This window comes from Cricetulus griseus, chromosome 6 (assembly GCF_003668045.3).
Source record: "Cricetulus griseus strain 17A/GY chromosome 6, alternate assembly CriGri-PICRH-1.0, whole genome shotgun sequence".
NCBI lineage: Eukaryota > Metazoa > Chordata > Mammalia > Rodentia > Cricetidae > Cricetulus > Cricetulus griseus.
In genome coordinates, this window is record NC_048599.1 from 25187334 (window position 1) to 25207713 (window position 20380).

Consider the following 20380-nt stretch of genomic DNA (forward strand, 5'->3'; position numbering starts at 1 on the left):
TGAAAAAAAAAAAAAAAAGTTGATCAATATTGGCAAATTTAGAGGCTGGAGAGGAGATTCAGCACCCATGTGCAGCAGCTCACATACCTGCACTCACATGCACATACTAGCAGACAGATACACACACTTAAAAAAAGTACATTATCAAATTTAAACCAGTGACTTTTATTTATTTATTTTTGAGACACAGTCTCACTATGTAATCTCAGCTTCCTGAAATTCATTACATAGACCAGGCTGCCCTTCAATTCACCAAAACCCACCTACCCCTGCCTCCCAAGTGCTGCAATTAATATGATCAGAATGCTGAGATTAAACCTGTACACCACTATACCCAGCCAGTGATTTCTTTCTTTTTTTTCCTTTCAAAATTTATTTATTTACCAGGTGACTCCTTTAATCCCAGCACTTGGGAGGCAGAGGCAGGCAGATCTCTGAGTTCAAACCCAGCCTGGTCTACAGAGCAAGTTCTAGGACAGGCTCCAAAGCTACAGAGAAACTGTCTGAAAAAAACGATAGAAGAAGAAGAAGAGGAGGAGGAGGAGGAGGAGAGGAGGAGGAGGAGGAGGAGGAGGAGGAGGAGGAAGAAGAAGAAGAAGAAGAAGAAGAAGAAGAAGAAGAAGATTATTTATTATGTATACAGTGTTCTGTATGCATGTATCCCTGCAGGCCAGAAGAGGGCACCAGATCTCATTACAGATGGTTGTGAGCCATCATGTGTTTGCTGGGAATTGAACTCAGGACCTCTGGAAAACCAGCTGAGCCATCTCTTCAGCCCCATGATTTATTTCTTGTGCAAATTAAAAACTCATGGATGACAGATGATTTTATGCCACAGTCACCAGCATATTAAACTGTCACAAATCCCATATGAAGTCACAGAACTGAATGTGTGAGGTGGTAATGTAGATTTCTAACATGCACCATCCAAAAATTCAAAATCAAATAGGGAAAACAGGTCCTAGAAAGAAAGTTCAGCAGGCCGGGAGGTGGTGGTGGTGGCAGAGGCAGGGAGAATCTTTGGGAGTTCAAGACCAGCCTGGTCTACAGAGCAGGTGCCAAGACAGGCTCCAAAACTACACAGAGAAACACTGTCTCGAAAAACCAAAACCCAAAATAATAATAATAAAATAAATAAAAGAGCATTTATTGCTTCTCAGAGTTCAGGTCCCAGCATCACCTATTAACTTCAGTTCTAAGGAATGCAGTGTTCTCTTCTGGCCTCCACTGGCAACTGTATACACATTGCAGATACAGGCAGACACACAAACAAATGAAAATATCCCTTTTTGTTTGTTTTCTCAAGACAGGGCTTTTTCTCTCTGTAGCCCTGGCTATCCTGGAACTCCTTCTATAGACCAGGTAAGCCCTGAACCCAAGAGCTCTGTCTGCCTATGTACTAACTAGTGCTGAGATCAAAGGCATGTGCTAGCATACCTGGCCTAGGACACAATTTCTGAAATGGTCTAAACATACTTTTTTTTTCTGTTTTTTGAGACAGGGTTTCTCTGTGGCTTTGGAGGCTGTCCTGGAACTAACTCTTGTAGACCAGGCTGGTCTCGAACTCACAGAGATCTGCCTGCCTCTGCTTCCTGAGTGCTGGGACTAAAAGGGTGGGCCACCAATGCCTGGCTTGGTCTAAACACACTTTGGCATTTTGTACTACATATTATATATCATTCTCAGCATTGACAATTGTAAAAAATCAAAGTATTGATCAAATCAGAAAAACACTGAAGATGTTCTATATCTTATAATATCAAAAATGCAGTCAATGTTCATTTTATTGATGGTGACCAGTGGTGACATAAAAATTGGCAAGATTTAAATTTTTTTCATTTGTTTTAGGTTTATATTATGTGCAGTGGTGTTTTGTCTGCACGTATGCCTATATGAGGGTGCCAGATTCTCTAGAAATGGAGTTTTTTAATAATTAATTTTTAGTTATTTTCATTTTATGTGCATTGGTATGAGGATGTCAGATCCATTGAAACTGGAGTTACAGACAGCTGTGACCTGTCATGTGGGTGCTGGGAACTGAACCCCAGTCCTCTGACAGAGAAGATGGTGTAGTTAACGGCTGAGCCATTTCTTTACCCCTAGAACTGGAGTTACAGACATTTGTAAACTGCCATGTGGATGCTGGGAATTGAATCTAGGTCCTTTGGAAGAGCAGTCAGTGCTCTTAACCACTGAGCCATCTCTCCAGCCCAATTTTTTTTTTTATTTTTATTTGTGTTTGTGTGGGAGATTATACAGCATGGTGTGCAGGTGCTCTTGGGAGGCCGGAACAAAGTATCTGAGTTGCAGTGTCAAATGGCAGAAAGGGACTAATTCACTTCCAGAACAGTTGTATCTACTTACAGAACTTCACAGCTTCATTATTTGCTTTTTCTACTGCTAATGAAAACCAGAGATAACAGATTCAACTAGATTCAAGTAATTCCGAAATGGACAACCTTACACTTTCTGAGAAAAAAGGGTGGAAATGCTGCTTGACAGACCCATGAAGTGGTCAGCCAGATAACCATCTGCTTTTATTACACAGTCATTTGCAGCTTTTTTTTTTTTTTTAAATTTTTTCAAAACAGGGTTTCTCTGTGTAGCTTTGTAGACCAGGCTGGCCTCAAACTCCCAGAGGTTCCCCTGCCTCTGCCTCCTGAGTGCTGGGATTAAAGGCATGTGCCACCACCGCCTGGCAAATGTGTAGCCCAGGCTGGCCTCAAACTCTTTTGTTTGTTGTTGGGTTTTTTTTTTTTTTGTTTTTTTGTTTTTTGTCCCCCCCCCCCCCAGGGTTTCTCTGCATTGCTTTGGAGTGGCCTCAAACTCTTGATCCTCCTGTCTCCGCCTCCTTCAGCAAATCCTATCGGCATGTGCCACCAGAACCAGTGCATTTGCAGCTTTCTCTGACAGGAAAGCTATTATCACTTTAAAGATATCTTACAACAAATATTGAGGAAATCATAGTAAAAGATGTAGTCTTGTAGACTTACCATCTGATTGAGGTTACAGACTGCAAAGTAGTAAAAGTTCATTTTTTAAATACATCATGTTTATGTATTATAGTTGTATAAAGATATACAAAAATCTCAGCATATTTTTTCAGTGATAAGATAAATGGTAACTTTCTGCAGTTCACTTCATTGCTAGACATTTGTGTGTGCACATAATACATAATGTATGCAGGTGCACTCAACTAAATGTATACACATGGATGTAAGAGGTCAATGTCAGTTATGTTTGTCTATCACTCTCTACCTTATTTTCTGAGACAAGGTCTCTCACTATACTGTAGCTAGTTCTACTGGGCCCCAGGGTATACCTGTTTCCCCATCAGCCACCACACCTGGGTTTTATATTGGGGCTGGGGATCCAAACTCAAGTCCCATGCTTGCACAGCAAAAACTTTACCTCAGCAAACTCTTCACTGAACTATTTCCTCAGCTCAATGTTGCTGTTGTTGTCTACTTTTGTCTTTGCTTTTTTTTTTTTTTTTAATGTTGTCTTTGATTTTTTTGAAACAAGATTCTCATATATCTCAGGCTGGCCTCAACCTTGATACGTAATGGAGTAAAATTTTGGCCTTGAACTTCTGATTTTGCCTCTATTTCCTAGGAACTTCTGCTTGATTTATGAAGTGCCCTAGAGCAAACTCAAAGCTTAATGCATATGTTGCATGCATTCTACCAACTCATTCATGTCCCCAGACCCTATAAAAAATTTAATTAACTAATTGAAATTAGGCTGGGCTGGGTCTGGTGACATATTCCTCAAAGCCCCACAACCAACCCATCTGACATTCTGTGTTTCCTACCCATGCCTACTAAAGTATTCTCCAAGTATTAAACTAGTAACCTTGGGGGCTAGAGAATGGCTCTGCAGTTAAGAGTGCTGGCTGTTCTTCCAGAGGACTCAGGTTCAAGTTCCAGCACCCACATGGCAGCTTATACCTGTCTGCAACTCCAAGATCTGACACTCTCACATAGACATACATGCAGGTAACATACCAATGCAAATGAAATAAGAATAATTTTTTAAAACAATTTTAAACTAGTAACCCCAGCCGGGTGTTGGTGGCGCATGCCTTTAATCCCAGCACTCAGGAGGCAGAGGCAGGCAGATCTCTGTGAGTTGGAGACCAGCCTGGTCTACAAGAGCTAGTTCCAGGACAGCCTCCAAAGCCACAGAGAAACCCTGTCTCGAAAAACAAAACAAAAACAAAAACAAACAAACAAAAAAACGATTTTAAACTAGTAACCTCAACCAATAATTTTAGCACTGCCTTGACTTTCTCCCCTGTCCCCATCCCAAGTCCACAGACAAATATTGGCAACTCAGGAGTTCAAGACCATCTTCAGATGACAGAGAGTTCAAAGCCAGCAGAGTTATAAGAACCTGTCTTTAAATAAAAGAAGTTGGGCTGAGTATGATGGCTCATACCTTTAACTCCAGCTATTAAGAGGCTGGAGCAGGCTAATTTCTTGAGTTCAAGTCCAGCCTGGTCTACACAGTGAATCCCAGACCAATCACAACAACAAAAGAAAAAAAAAACACATAAATAAAATAGGAACTGGAGAAATGACTCAATGGTTAAGAACACTTGTTGCTCTTACAATGAAGACAGGCTCAACTTCCAGGACGCTCAGGGTGGCTCACAACCATCTGAACTTCGGCTCCAGAGGAGCTGATGCCTTCTTCTGACTTCCAGAGACAACAAGCATGCACATGTGCACATACATACATACATACATACATACATACATACATACAGGCTAAATACATAAAACAAAAATTGAATAAATCTAATTTTTAAAATTGAGAAAAACAAGCTCTCAACAGATGACACCTCCATTATTTAAAATAAAAAAGAGTAGAAGAGCAGTCCAAGCAAGATGGTTCTGCTTGTCAAGGCATCTACTGCCAAGCCTGAGGCCTGAGTGGATATCCTGAACTCACATGATAGGGCAAAACTGGCACCTCCAAGTCGTTCTCCAATCTCCACAAGCACACCTTGGCACAGGAGCCTATGTGTACACATCACACACACAATCAAAGGGGGGTGCACAACAACCTATGAACCGACACCTACCAACTCTACCTTCAAAATACTCAGAATTTCAGCTTGGTGATGGTGGTGCATACCTTTAAGGCAGGCAGATCTCTAGGACAGTCATAGTGATTATACACAGAATTCCTGTCTTGAAAAACCAGAGAGAGAGAGAGAGAGAGAGAGAGGTGAGAGAGAGAGGGGGGGCAGAGAGAGAGAAAGAGAGAAGAGAGAAAGAGAGAAAAGAAAAAGGAAAAAGAAGGTAGACATACGTGAATGAAACTATTTCAACATCCACTGTTAATGTTATTCTGGTCCAAAGCAGTCACCTCCCTCTCTTAGCCTAAATCAGTAATGTCCCAGGTCCCACCCACCCTCAGAAGAAGAGTGATCATCTCTTCAAGTGAAAACCGTATCAAAACGTGTTACCCAATTAGTATGTGCAATTTTTATGTGTTTTTTTTTCTAATCAGGAAAAAAAAATAAACGAGTATGCTGGAAAGATGCCCTACAAGTTTTAAAGTACTTGGAGCTCTTCTCAAGGACCCCAGTTCAGTTCCTAACAGTGAGGCACCTCACAACTGTCTCTAATTCTCAGCACCAGGAAATCCAATGCATCTGGCTTCTTAGAACACACACACACACACACACACACACACACACACACACACACACACACACACACACACACACACACACACACACTTTCAAAACAATATAAACAGCTGGGCTTGGTATTGCACACATTTGATCCCAGCACTCAGGAGACACAGACAGGCAGATTTCTGTAAGATGGAGGACAGCCTGGTCTACAGAATGAGTTCCAGGACAGCACAGGCTACAAAGAGAGGCCCTAACTTAAACAAACAAACAAACAAAAAAACTGAAAACAAAAACTGTATTTAAAAACTAAACTTGGGGCCAGGTGGTGGTGACGCACGCCTTTAGTTCCAGCACTTGGGAGGCAGAGGCAGGTGGATCTCTGTGAGTTTGAGACCAGCTAGTTCCAGGACAGCCTCCAAAGCCACAGAGAAACCCTGTCTTGGAAAAACACAAACAAAAAACTAAATGTGGGGGCATCATGTGTATGCAAAGGATCAAATACAGAATTTGTTCTATCACTGAACTATATCCCCAACCAAGGCTAAATAAATTTAACTTAAAAAATAAAATATTATAGAACCAAGAACATACATACATACATACATACATACATACACACACATACACCTTTGATCCTACAGGAGGGAGGCTGAAGCAATAGAACTACCTTAGTTTCAGTTCTGGGCTACAGAACGAATTCAAGGGTAGCCTGGGCTACATAGATTGTCTCAATAAATAAATAAATAAAAATGAAAAATAAATAAACAGTAATACAAATACAATCAGGAGCTATGCACAGTAGTATATACCTACAATACCAGTATTTGGGCAGCTAAGGATCACTTTAGTCCACAAATAGGAGATCAGTCTAGATCATTAAGTGAGAGCTTGTCTCCAGTCTGATCTACAGAGTGAGTTCCGGGACAGCCAGGACTGTTTCACAGAGAAACCCTGTCTTGGGGAAAGAAAAAAAGATAAAAACTAAAATAAAGCCACCCTAACACCTGGGAGGCAGAAGTGGGAAGATCATTGCACACAGAAGCCAACCTGGGTTACACAGTCACTTCCAGACTAGCCTGGGATACATAGGAAGGTTCTGTCTCACAAAAAAAAAGATTCTCCTGGGCTATCATTCAGTGGTAGTTTACTTGACAAACTCAAGTCATATCAGCACTGTAAAAGGAAACAAAAACAAATGGCCAGAAAAATGGCTCGGCTGTTTAAAGAGCACTCACTGGCTGTCCTCCCAGAAGACTCAGGTTGGTTTCCAGCACCCAAATGGTGGTTCCCAACTCAACTGCAATTCCAGTCCCAAGGGATAGAAACCATCTTCTGGGCCCCAAGCACATATGTAGTACAAAGACATATACACAGACTAAACACCATACATATAAACCAAATAATTAAAACAATTCCAGCACTTGGGGAGCAGAGGCAGGAAGTTCTCAGTGAGTTTGAGACCAGCCTGGTCTACAGAGCAAGTTCCAGATCAGCCAGACTACACAGAGAAACCATGCCTTGAAAAACAAAAATAAAGATACAGATATAGAGATGAGAGAGAGACAGAGATGGAGGGGGTTGAATGTGGTAGTTCACACCTGCAATTCTTGAGGCTGAGGCAGGAAAATTTCTGAGTTTCAGGCCAACCTGGGTAAAAGTAAAACTAAAAGGGGGAAAAAAAGAGATGTTTCTGCCCGTCACCTCTCCTCAAGGCTGACAGTACTTTTTCTAGAAAGAAATAAAAAGCACTGAAGTCAATAAAAACTTGTCACATTTTTATAGTGCAGAAAAATACCACTGGCATATTAGTTTTTATGGGGCAGGGGGTGGTAGTGGTCAGGAGTGTTGTGAATTCCAGGAAACTGTGGGTGTGTTTATTATTGCTCTAGGGTTATGAGACCTAAATGAATAAATCTGTGCTATGTGAATGTTTGTTCTCATGTGGTTTTGAAAAATTAAAAGCAGGCAGGACCTCTACATGATGACCAAAATTAACAAAGGAATGAGGCAACATTTTTAAAAGAGAAAAAGTCAAAGGTGTGTGTGTGTGTGTGTGTGTGTGTGTGTGTGTGTGTGTGTGTGTGTGTGTGTGTGTGTGTCAAGGCCTGTGTGCATGCCTGACAGTAACATTTAACTTGGGCTACCAGAGAGGTTAGATTACATATTTGTAGCCATCAACTAATTTAATTTAAGTCTGCCAATCCAGAGTTATAAATTCAGAATTTTACATAGGTCACTCTGAATTTTACTTTGATTTCTGCGTTTAATTATAGCAATACAAGCCAGGTGTTGGTGGCGCATGCCTTTATTCCCAGCACTCAGGAGGCAGAGGCAGGCAGATCTCTGTGAGTTCGAGGCCAGCCTGGTCTCCAGAGTGAGTGCCAGGATGGGCTCCAAAGCTACACGAGAAACCCTGAATCGAAAAACAAACAAAAAAATTTAAATTATAGCAATACGAAACAGAAGGAAGAAACAAATCCTTTTAGTTTTTCATTTGGCTTCCCCATTATAAGACAGTCTGACTATTCAGCACAGAGAGACCTCAAAATTTCCATCCTCCCACCTCAGCCTCCCAAAAAGCAGAATTACAGGCACACACCATGACCTGCAAGAGTCAATTTTTTTTTTTTTTTTTTTTTTGAGTCAGGGTTTCTCTGTGTAGCCCTGGCTGTCCTGGCACTCATTCTGTAGTCCAGGATGGCCTTAAACGAGATCTGGCCCCGCGAAGAGTTATTGTTTAAGCGGGGGTTTGTTTTGTTTTGTTTTGTTTTGTTTTGTTTTGAGACAAAGCCCAGGCTCAGGCTGGCTTGGCACTTTGTAATAATCCTCCTGCCTCCACCTCCCAAATCCTGGGATTACAGGTGTGTGCTATTAAACCAATATTGCATTTTCTTTCCCACTTCATCTCTACTGTCATTTATAGCAATCCTGTCCAGGCATGATGGCTCATGCTTTCAATCTCAGTACTTGCAAGGTGAGAGACAAGAGAATCAGGAGTTTGAAATCAGCATGGGCTATGCTGAAAGTAGGAGTTTAGGATAATCCAATAACTAGAAGGAATACCAACAAAAAGGAGCAGGAAAATAATTTGATCATCTCAGAGGAAAGGAAGCTCATGGATACAGACAAGTAACTAAGTCAACCAGAGATTAGGGTTAGAGACAGTAGTGGGCCTAGAGGAGAGAAAATAAGGGGTAATGAGTTTATCCTCAACAAGGTCTCTCTGGTGCATTTCCATTTCTCTTTTATCATGCTAATAGCTATGTGCCACATAAGGAAACACTTCTCAAGAGGACAATTCTTACATCTTTTTATAGTAATGAATGCACAGAACCTCTCTACTGTAAGAAATATCTGTAACTACCATACTGCTCCATGTGTTTAGGCTTCTTTCAAGGGTCACTGATTTATTTATTTATTTATTTATTTATTTATTTATTTATTTATTTGGTTTTTTGAGACAGGGTTTCTCTGTGTAGCTTTGGAGCCTATCCTGGCACTCGCTCTGTAGACCAGGCTGGCCTGGAACTCACAGAGATCTGCCTGCCTCTGCCTCCCAAGTGCTGGGAATAAAGGTGTGCACCACCAACGCCCGACAAGGGTCACTGATTTATATACTTTTCGACACATTATTAATTTCACACTTTACCTTGCTAGGCAAAATAAAATTACAAAATGAAGATATTCTCATAACCCTGATACAGCTTAGTCTGCAAGTTTGTATTCTCAGGTAAGTAGACAGAAAGGACCATCTGAGAAGAAAGAGCGTCAAGGCTATGAAGAATTCTGTAATAGGCTTTCTTGTCATTTGGTACTTCCTAGGCACAAATCCAGCTGAAATTCACTGTCATTTTATTAACATGATATATTCCACTTCTCACATAAAATCAAATAAATCTGAAAAAAGATTTACACACTTTATCTGCCATTCCCCATTTATCTATGCAGGACCCCCATGAAGTGTGGGATCCTAAGTCACCTATGTATCCTCAGCAACTAACAGCAGCTAAACAATGTGCCAAGTACCGCTAAAGCATTTCACATGCCACTCTCACATACTAATCATCAGAATAAACCTGCAAATGAGGCCGGCCATGGTGGTGCATGCCTTTAGTCCTGGCGCTTGGGAGGCAGACGACAGGCAGATCTCTGAGTTTGAAGCCAACCTGGTCTTCTTATAGAGCAAGTTCAAGGAAAGCCAGGGCTACACAGAAACCTTGTCTCAAAAAAAAAAAAAAAAAAAAGCAAATGATGTAGGGAACTACCTTTAATTTTACAGAGGAGACTGGGCTTAGTAAAGCATGCCTATAATGCTAAAATGGATGGGGGTGGGGGAGCAGAGACAGGAGGACTGCAGCATGTTCCAGATACTGACTCAAAAAGGAAAGACAGACAAAACATTAGCTTTCAGAAGTTCATCCTAGCCTGTAAAAAGCCATACCTTTGATCCCAGCATCCAGAAGGCAGAGGCAAGTGAGTTGGCCAGCACAGTCTACAAATGGAATTCCAAGACAGTCAAGGCTATTACACAGAGAAACAGTCTCAGAAAAAAAAAAAAAAAAAAGTTTGGGGGGGGGTGGGTAGGGAGGACGGGTGGGAGAAGGGAAATGGGATTGTCATGTAAAACAATCCTGTTCCTAATTCAAATAAAAAAAAAGTTAAGAAAAAAAAGGATAAGTGAGGAGACATTAAAAAAACAAAAGACAAACAAAAGTTTAGACTACACCACTGCATTCTACTTCTGCTAAATAAGGTGTTTTTTTTTTTTTTTTTCAAGAGTAGCATACTTAATAAGTCAAGGGATAAGATCCACTTAAGATGATGGTCTCCCTCCCAAGACTAGTGACTATCACACCAAGGTTTGGAGAGACAATACTGTCATGTCCACTTACATTTTAGCTCATTATTCCTTAAAATGGCAATTTTCAGTCTGACTATAATTGTTACTTATTTATGAGCAATCGAGCAAACCCAGGGCCTTGCCCATGGTGGGTGAGTACACTACCACTGAGTTACAGCCCTAGCCTAAACCAAAATTTAAAACAAATATTCAGCCAGACTCACATCTAGAATCCCTCATTTAAAAGGCTGAAGCAGAAAGTGTTACAAGTTTGAGGGCAACAGGATTTTCAATAACACAAAATATTCAGGGCTTGAATGAAGCTCAATGGTAAAACACTTGCCTAGGGAATGGGAGGCCCTGGTTGTGGTGGTTGATTTTTGACCAGTACTGACAGACAAAAAAAGTGTAAAACAAAACAAATATTCATGCATTGTGTGCAAACTCAGCCATATATCCTAATGGAATGAACACCAGAAGATAAAGTGCTACAGTATTTCCCCAGGGAAATGTAGAAATTTCCAGTTTAGGAAAGCAGACTCAGGGTTGAGTTCTTTTCTACTCTTCTTTCCCCAGGAATATAGTTAAAAGCACTAGCAGTTAGAGCACTTGCCCAGCATACACTAGGGCCTGTGTTCCTTCAGCACTCAAGAAAAACAAGAAACTGTAGGTAAGCTTCTGAACAGCAAATGGTCAACACAGAAGCACTGACTGAAAAGGGCACATGCCTGTAACACCCCAGCTCTGAGGAAGTCAGGCCAGGAGGTAGGACTGGCCTAGGCTACGGATATAGTAAGAGTCTATCTTAATGAAAGAAAGTACTCAAACCAACGAAGTTCAGTGTAATTTATTAGTCTGAACTTAAGGAAAAGTAGACTAGGGTATGACAGTGCCCACCTGTAATGCTAGTATTCAGGCACCTGAGACAGGATTAAGAGTTAAGAGGCCAAGCCAGGTATGGGAGGCAGTTTCCAGGCCAGCCTGGTCAATAGAGCAAGTTCCAAGACAGCCAGAGCTACTTAGAGAAACACTGGGGGGGGGAGGGGGACCTGCCTTGCACATAGGTCCTCAGTTCAATCCAGCTATCAATCAATAAGCAAGCATACTAAACACTACAGACTGCCTTATGCAAAGAAAACTAGTTACAAAACAAACCAAAAAGTCTTAGCTTTTGTTGTTTTTCCAGAACAATCTCAGGGCATAGCTTGGGTTGACCTCAAACTCACATCTTTCTGCCTCAACCTCCTGCGTGCTGCAATTACATATAGGCTTTCGCCATACTCAACTTTTTGGGACCTGTCTTTAACTGAAAATGTAAGACATGGTCAGGTAGACCTAGTGACGCGGGCCTGTATTCTTAGCTACTGGGAAGCTGAGACAGAATTACAAGTTGCCTGGGCAACTTAGTAAGACCCAATCTGAAAAAGGCTGGGGATACACTTCAGTGTACAGCATAGAGTACAAGGCCCTAAATTCAATCCTCAATACTGCTATAAGTAAATGAATTTAAATACATATAAAAGGTTTTTCCACTTTCCTAATATAACGAAATCCTTGTCAGACCTCAGGGTTACCTGGTCGGCCTCCACAAGAGCAGCAAGAGCACAGCACTACAAAAGGGAGTAATGGCTAAATCTACCTTGCATTTCTTCAGTCCAATGTGGAATAAGAGTCCAAGAAAGCAGCTGTATAAATCCTCCCTTTTAAGCGCTGAAGAACAACCCTCTGGAGGCAGAGCATGGCGTTCTCAATACCTCTCATTTTATCCTCTGCACAATGGACATACTCAAATACCTGGTTTCAGTTTTTATTTACTTTTTATTTTGTTTTGAGACAGGGTCTCACAATATAGACCTGGTTGACCAGGAACTGGCTGTGTAGATCAGGTTGGCCTCAAACTCAAAGATGCACCTGCCTTGAAAGTGCCTCAAATACCTGTTTTTAGAATGCCATTCTGCATAAACAGAAAAATCCACAAAAGAGTTTACATGAGTCCCCTCTCTCAAACTCAAATCCAGAATCTACTTTGTTGCCATATCCTCTGGGCCTGGAGTGATACTTTGTACTTAAGAGATGATTTAATAAATATTAAATGAATCGAATGCAAAATGCCTGGTACTGAAGTAATGTTGGCTATTACTGTATTTTAATGACAATTAAGTTTTTATTGTTCTTATTAAGGATACCAACCCTCCTGCAAAGATCTTACGATTCTAGAAAGAACATCAGATAAACGAAATGGCAAGACGGAGGTAAGAATGAAAACACAACCGGGTCACCCAGCGGGACTTGGCAAAGACATCTTTAAAAAAAATAAATAAAAAATACACAACCAGATCGCAATTTCGGACTTTTCCGAGGTGCACACATGATTAAAAAACCGCAATTACAATAGCGAGCTTTCACACTTGTGATGTGCAACTGTGTGTGCAGGGCGTTCCGCTGAACTCACTAAACCCAACTACAGGGCAGTTCAGAGAACGTTCCTCACAGCCCATTTTTCAGACAGAGCAACTGAGACTCGGGGAGAGCCAAGGTCACACAGCTTGTACGCCGGGGAGCCGAGACGTGAACCCAGGCGGTCCGACCCCAAAGCCTGAACTCAACAGGCCCCTCCGGAACACCGGCCCCGCGTCTTCCAACATCTACCACACGTCGCTCCAAATCCGGCGTGCCTACGGTTTCCCGGGACCGGACTTTCAGCCCCGATGCCGCGAAAACAAAACAATACTTCTCTCGCGGCTAGTCCATAGTGCGCCCGCCAGGCCTGCGATCCAAGGCCGCTCTGCACAGTCCCGCTAGCACCGGGAGCCCCGCGTCCCGGTGCGCCGCAAGAAGCGCCGGGCTGGCCCCGGGAGCCCGCGAAGGCCCGCGCAGTCGCGTGACCTTGGATACAACGCCCCGCTCCGGGCCTCAGTTTCCCCGCTCGGGCCTCCCGCCGGGGGCCTCTGCGGAGCCTCGCGCCTGTAGAGCAGCAGGCCCCTCAACACACACCCCTCAGCCGCCCGCCTTCCCGCCCCACTTACGCTGGAAGGCGGCTGCTCCAGGGACGCCCACCATCGCGGAGCGCAGCCTGACGCGAGCGCCGCCCGCTACGACCCACCACCCGAGTCTTCCGCAGGCGCAGGCCGGGACCTGCACCCGCCGAACTCGCCCGCACCAGCGCCGCCGCCGCCGCCGCCGTTAGGCGCGCGCCGCCCCCCCCCGGACGGCCCGGGCACGCCCCCGCCGCGCGCTCCCGCTCGCCAACCAACGCACGCGGAAGCCCGGCCCGAGGGCGCTCACGCGAAGCACCGCCCCCTGGCCTGGCCCGCCCCTTCCGTGCCGGGCTGCGTCCTATCCTGGAGCGGCCTGAACCTCAGGCCCGCCTCCCGAGCGCTACGCGCAGCCGTCACGTAAACGCACGTCTCCGAGCTCCAGACTTCCGGATGTGGCCTGGGTGGAGACTTAGGAGCGAGGGCGGAGTCCTGGGGCGGGGCTTCGGGGGAGGGCCGCTTCAGGTACAGGCCTTAATGCCTTTATGGTTGTTTTGGGTGGTAAATTGTTCTTACTCCTTTTACTTACTTGTTTGCTTTCACATTGATTTATTGCCTATGTGTGCGTGTCTGTGCTTGGGCGCGTACATTCGAAGGAGTGCGTGTGAATGTCAGAGCACAAGTTGGGGGCATGCTCTCCTTCCACCCTGTAGGTCCAGCAGATCAAACTTCACCTCATGCATCAGGCTTAGTGACATGCATCTTTGCCAGCTGAGCTATCTCACAGATTCCTTCCTCTTTCTAGACTATAGGAATTTAATTTTTTTTTTAAGCTAGTACCAAAAAAAAAAAAAAAAAAAAAAAGCCGGGCTTTGGCGGTGCATACCTTTAATCCCAGCACTGGAGAAGCAAAGGCAGGCAGATCTGTGTGAGTTAGAGGCCAGACAACCTCCAAAGCAAAACAGAGAAACCGTGTCTCAAAAAACAAAAAAAAAACCAAAACAACAAAAAAAAGCTAGTAGCTGTCATTATTAGTTTCTGCATTAGACCAAGAGCTTTGTGGGGGTTTTGTGCGTGTTCATGGGGAAAGGGGCATGTATATAAGCAGGTTCTGTTCTGATTTTTGTTTGTTTTTGGTTTTTCTCTATGCAGCCCCATCTTCTGGAACTCCCTCTGTAGACCAGGCTGACCTCCAACTCAAGGGATCTGCTGCCCCTGCCTCTGGACTGCTAGAATTAAAAGCGAAGGCAAGCACCACCACTGCCTGGCATGTTTTTGTTTGTTGAAACAAGGTCTTAATGTACATTTGGCCGGCTTGAACTCACTCACCTAGACTAGGCTATCCTTGAACCTTAAGCCATACTCCTGCCTCTGTCTCCCAAAGGTTGTGTTTAAAACACCAGCAGGCCTCACAAATTGTTTTGTTTCCAAAAAAAGGGTCTGTTTTGGATCTCTAGCTAGCCTAGAACACACAGTGTAGTCCATGATGGTCTGGAACTCTCACCATTCCTCCTCCTTCAGCCTCCCATGAAGTAGGATTATAAACATGAGTCACTAGCCTGTCTTAAATGGGGGGGGGGCTCAGAGCAACAAAGAAAGTAGTTGGGCTGTAGGACGATTACTTTAAGCTACACAGCCTTTCTGTTTCTCAAAGACTCAAAATTATATTTGAAGAATTACTCATAATTTTTCAAAAATTATAGTTCAGGAATTCTAACTAAATGAGGGGGCTGGAGCTATGGCTCACTGGTTAAGAGCACTGACTGTTCTTTCCAAGGACCACGGTTCAATTTCCAGCAACCCCATGGCAGCTCACAACTGTCTATAGTTCTAGTTCCAGGGGTCCCACACCCTCACACAGCCATACATGCAGGCAAAACACCAGTGCACATAAAAGAAAATTTAAAAGGAACATTTTTAAAAAATAACTAAAATGAAGCAGCCTGGTGTGGTAGCCCACACCTGTAATCCCAACCCTTAGGAAACTGAAGCAAAAGAACTGCCGATTCAAGACCAGTACCTGGGCCACATAGTAAGACCCTGTCTCAATAAAACAAGGTCAGCCATGGTGGCCCACACCTGTACACCAGCACTCAGCATTAAAGCAGGAGGATCAGTTCAAGGTTATGATCATCAGGATAATAAGTCAGAGGCCATCGGGGTGAGCTGCAGCGGCATTTGCCAGGTGAAGTGGTACATACACACACACACACACACACACACACACACACCCCAATCCCAGCACTAGGGAGGCAGAGAGGCAGGCAGATCTCTGAGTTTAAGGCCAGCCTGGTCTACAGAGCAAGTTCCAGGGCTACACAGAGAAATTCTGTCTCAAAAAACAAACAGAAAGTTACAGGTTCAGATAAAACAAAGGAAATGGAAAACGCTTGAGTGTGTAGCCTGTCCTAGAACTAGGCAGAACAGTCTGACCTCGAACTCACCGAGATCCACCTGTCTCTGTCTCCCAAGTCCTGGGATTAAACGCATGTGACACCACCACCCAGCCTGGCCTGCAACTTTTAACAAATCCCTTGCCTCAGCTCCCCAAATTCTGGGATTCCAAATATGATCGTGGCAAGATGAATTTTTTCTTCTTCCTTTTGTTCCCCCCCAATATTTGTCTTTGGTGACAAGAAGAGTAAAGATGGGCAGGCAGAGAGAAATACATGCTGCCTGCCATCTGCCCAAACCATGCCACTTCCTCTAATGAATGATAATCCCAAGGCCAGACCAGCTGACAGTGAGAGAAGCCATTTAAAGACATGTTGTATAACTTCTTAAAAGTAATATTCCTTGTTGAAACACCAATGGCACTTTATTTACTTATGTATTTATTTATTTATGATGGTGGTAGTGGTAGTTGATTGGCTCGTTGACTGGATTTGAGACAGGATCTCCTATACCTAAGACTGGCCTAGAATTCACTCACTGTGTAGCCTAGAAAGAGAATGACTTTGAACTCCTGATCCTCTTGGCTCTATTATAGTGCTGAGATTATAGAAATACCATCAGGCCCAGATTTTTGTTATTATCATTATTATGTTTGATAATAAACATATATCAAACTCTGGCTGGCTTACTACTTGCCATGTGACCCATGGTCTGGAATTCACACCATTCCTCCCATTTCAGTCCCCTGAAATATTACAGGTGTGTTCCACTGTACTCAACTCCTTCACCCTTGACAAAAACCTATCTCTGTAATTGAGAAATACTTGCCATGAGTGTGACTCTTTAGATAAACAAAACCTTTCTCCCAAAGAAAAGGAGCAGCCTGGTGGTAAAGTGGCACATACCTTTAATCGCAGCACTCAGTAGGCAGAAACAGGCAGATCTGGTGTGGGAATTTGATCCAACAGCCAATTGTATTGGGGTGGCTTGGCCCAATGAGTGTGGTCTTCTCTGGGGGGGTGTGACCCAGAATAAAAGGCCAGGGTGGGGCGATGGATGCTCTCTTGGACTGTGGCCGTCTTGCTGGCAGCAATGGTTTGGGGACTTCCCCATCACTCTTTGGAATGAGAGGATTCTTGTTATGTATTGTGAGTGTATTTTATATTTTGCACCTGTTCAATAAACCATACTTAATCACAGAGATCCCTCCCTCATTACAGATCTCTGTGAGTTCAAGGCCAACATGAACTACAAGGCAAGTTCCAGGACAGCCAGGACTTTTACAGAGAAACCATGGCTGGGAAAGAGAAAAAAAAAAAAAAAAAAAACAAAGAGAAGGAGCCTAAGACATCCCAGGAGAAGATACGAACAGTTGAGGTTCTTGGACATTAGTTGTATTTTTAGAATTCATTATTATTTACAATTTTGACAGGAATGAGCATGCTTCTGATGAAAATTTATTATACAAGAACATTATGGCCGGGTGTTGGTGGCGCATGCCTTTATTCCCAGCACTCGGGAGGCAGAGGCAGGCAGATCTCTGTGGGTTCGAGGCCAGCTTGATCTCCAGAGCGAGTGCCAGGATAGGCTCCAAAGCTACACAGAGAAACCCTGTTTCAAAAAAACAAAACAAAACAAAACAAAAAGAACATTATGTTCTGTCTGGTGGTGGCGATAGAAGCCAGGAGGATCAGGAATTCTGAGTCAGTATGAGAAATGATGAAGGAACATAAGTTTCTGTTTCAAAATAAACAAATAAGCAAAATTAAAACCAAATTAAGACAAAAACTCAACAAGATTATGAAGAAAATGAAGCACTTAAAAATTTTTTTTTAAATTTTTGATCTTGGGAATAAAGAGAAGGCTCAATGGTTAAGACTATAGCCAGGCAGTGGTGGTGCATGCCTTTAGTTCCAGCACTTGGGAGGCAGACATAGGTAGATCTCTGTGAGTTCAAGACCAGCCTGGTCTACAAGAGCTAGTCCCAGGACAGCCTCCAAAGCCACAAAGAAACCCTGTTTCAAAATCCTCGCCTCCCCAATTTTTTCTGTTTTCATCTTGAGACAGTTTCATTATATAGCTGCTGCTGACTTCAGTCTCATTTCATAGTTCAGTCTAGGCTTAAACTCTACTTTTTTTTTTCTTTCTTTCCTTTTTTGGTTTTTCAAGACAGGGTTTCTCTGTGGCTTAGGAGGCTGTCCTGGAACTAGCTCTTGTAGACCAGGCTGGTCTCAACTCACAGAGGTCTGCCTGCCTCTGCCTCCTGAGTGCTGAGATTAAAGGCATATACCACCACTGCCTGACTAAACTCGACTTTTTAAATAATTCACTTATTTTTATTTTATGTGCATTGATGTTTTGGTCCCCTAGAACTGGAGTTGTGAGACAGTTGTGAGCCACCATGTGGGTGCTGAGAATTGAACCCAGGTCCTCTGGAAGAACAGTTAGTGCTCTTAACCACAAAGCCAACTCTCCAGCCCTAGGCTTAAGTTTTTAATCCTTATTATGCCTTAGCCTCTTGAGTGCTGGTATTGCAAAGTTGCAATACCACATGTAAAATAGAGATCATGCTGAGAAGTGGTGGTGCATGCCTTTAATCCCAACACTTGGGAGTCAGAGACAGGAGGATCTCTGTGAGTTCCAGACCAGCCTGGTAAACAGAGAGAGTTCCAGGACAGGCTCCAAAGCTGTAGAAAAACCCTGTCTCGAAAAACAGAAAGAAAGAAAGAAAGAAAGAAAGAAAGAAAGAAAGAAAGAAAGAAGGAAGGAAGGAAGGAAGGAAGGAAGGGAAGAAATAGATCAGGATGTCCTTGCTCTATCTACCACTTAATTTGATAGGCTTTATCAAATTTAATCAGAAACATTTGTACACATAGATATATGGGAACTATATCAGAGAAACCAGGCCCACAAAGTTATCAACCACACCAGACCAAAGAATGAACAACTCCTTCACCTGGATCATACAATAGGAGGGGTCCTAACATTGACTAAGACTTCACCCATCATCGAACTATCCACAAGCAAGTTCCTGACTGTCCCCAGAGCCCCAAGGGTATTAGCTTACATGGACTGCTGGACAAAGCCAGCTCAAGTTATCTTTTCTGGAAACCTAGTAAGCCTAGAACTCACTCTCCACCCCCACTACCACTTTACCACCACACCATCTCATTATTTTTCTTTAAGACAGAATCTACCAGTTGTGTCTGGCCAGGTAGTAACTATATAATCCAGCAGGCTGGCCTAGAATTTGATGCATTTGGCTCTGTCTCTCAAATACTGGAATTACAGATGTGAAACACTCCCCCAACCCACTCAATTTAGCATCTGGAAGCACCCAGATCTTCAACAGCCCATGCTGGAACTGTGGCAATATCAGTTGTTATAATTTTTTTATCTCTTTATTATTATGTATACAGTGTTCTGCATCTATGTATTCCTTGCAGGCCAGAAGTGGGCCCCAGATCTCATTACAGATGGTTGTGAGCCACCATGTGGTTGCTGGGAATTGAACTCAGGTCCTCTGGAAGAGCAGCCAGTGCTCTTAACCACTGAAGCCTCTCTCCAGCCCCCATTAGTTGTAATATTAATCTAAGCACATACCATAACTCTCCTAGCATCTATCTGCTCCCTGCCTTCTACTGTCAGTAAAGCACCTCTGAACCCTGTGGCCTCTTAAACCCATTGTTGGTCATTCTGTAATCTAATCCTCGGGTGTAGTATAAGATCTGAAAATTATCGTCAATAATTAAGATTGGACCAGGATTGGTTGTCCTTGTCTTTAAATTAAGTCCATCACTTGTTAGGCAGAGGCAGGCAGATCTCTGTCAGTTTAAGGGCAGCCTGGTCAACACAATGAGTTCTAATACTGCCAGGGTTATGTAGAGAGACCCTGTCTCAAAACAAACAAAAAACCAACCAGATAATAATAATAATAATTAATAATAAAGATTGGAAAATTCTGTATTTGCCAATAATCAGGAGAACTAAAGAAAACCTAGACTACTAGGCAAATTAGAGCCTGCAGAAATAGTCTAGGGTTAGAAAGCTTGCCTAGGGGTCATAAGGAACTCGTGCTCAATCCTTGAAACCACAAAAAGTAACAGCACTCGTCTGAAGAGCAGGTGGGAGGGAGGCAAAGGTTGTGTTTCAGGTATGATTTTATATAAAGATAGCAAAGAAAGTCTTTTTGTTTTTCTAGACAACGTTTTTCTTTGTACCCCTGACTGTCCTGGAACTCACTCTGTGGACCAGGCTGGTCTCAAACTCACAGAGATCCACCTGCCTCTGCCTCCTGAGTGCTGGGATTAAAGGTGTGTGCCACCACTACCAGGCTAAGACTTTTCTAAGGAGGTGACATTTATACCACTGAAACCTGAAGAAGGTAACAGAGATGCCAAATTTGGAGAGAGTAGAAGGAAATAAAGGCCCTGAGGCAGGAACATTCATAGAACACAATGGAAATTGGTAAAGGGCCAGAGACTTAGAAGGGGACTATAGATTATGTGGGACTTATTGCAC

At 43.2% G+C, this 20380-nt stretch overlaps 1 protein-coding gene across 8 annotated transcripts in view; it reads right to left on the minus strand.

The window, feature by feature from the left end:
- Cbfa2t2 (CBFA2/RUNX1 partner transcriptional co-repressor 2) overlaps positions 1 to 13671 on the minus strand; it is a 109760-nt gene extending 96089 nt beyond the window's left edge. For 5 of the 8 annotated variants that reach the window (XR_004770556.1, XM_035446762.1, XM_027421436.2 and 2 more), the window contains exon 1: positions 13517 to 13671. Coding sequence is in view for 5 of the 8 variants with exons in the window: in XM_035446762.1 (XP_035302653.1) it covers positions 13517 to 13550 (34 nt within the window). In the remaining 3 variants the exon portion in view is untranslated. The remainder of the gene's footprint in view (positions 1 to 13516) is intronic. The other 3 variants (XR_004770557.1, XM_027421432.1, XM_027421435.2) reach the window with 2 other exon arrangements.
- Positions 13672 to 20380: the final 6709 nt, after the last annotated feature.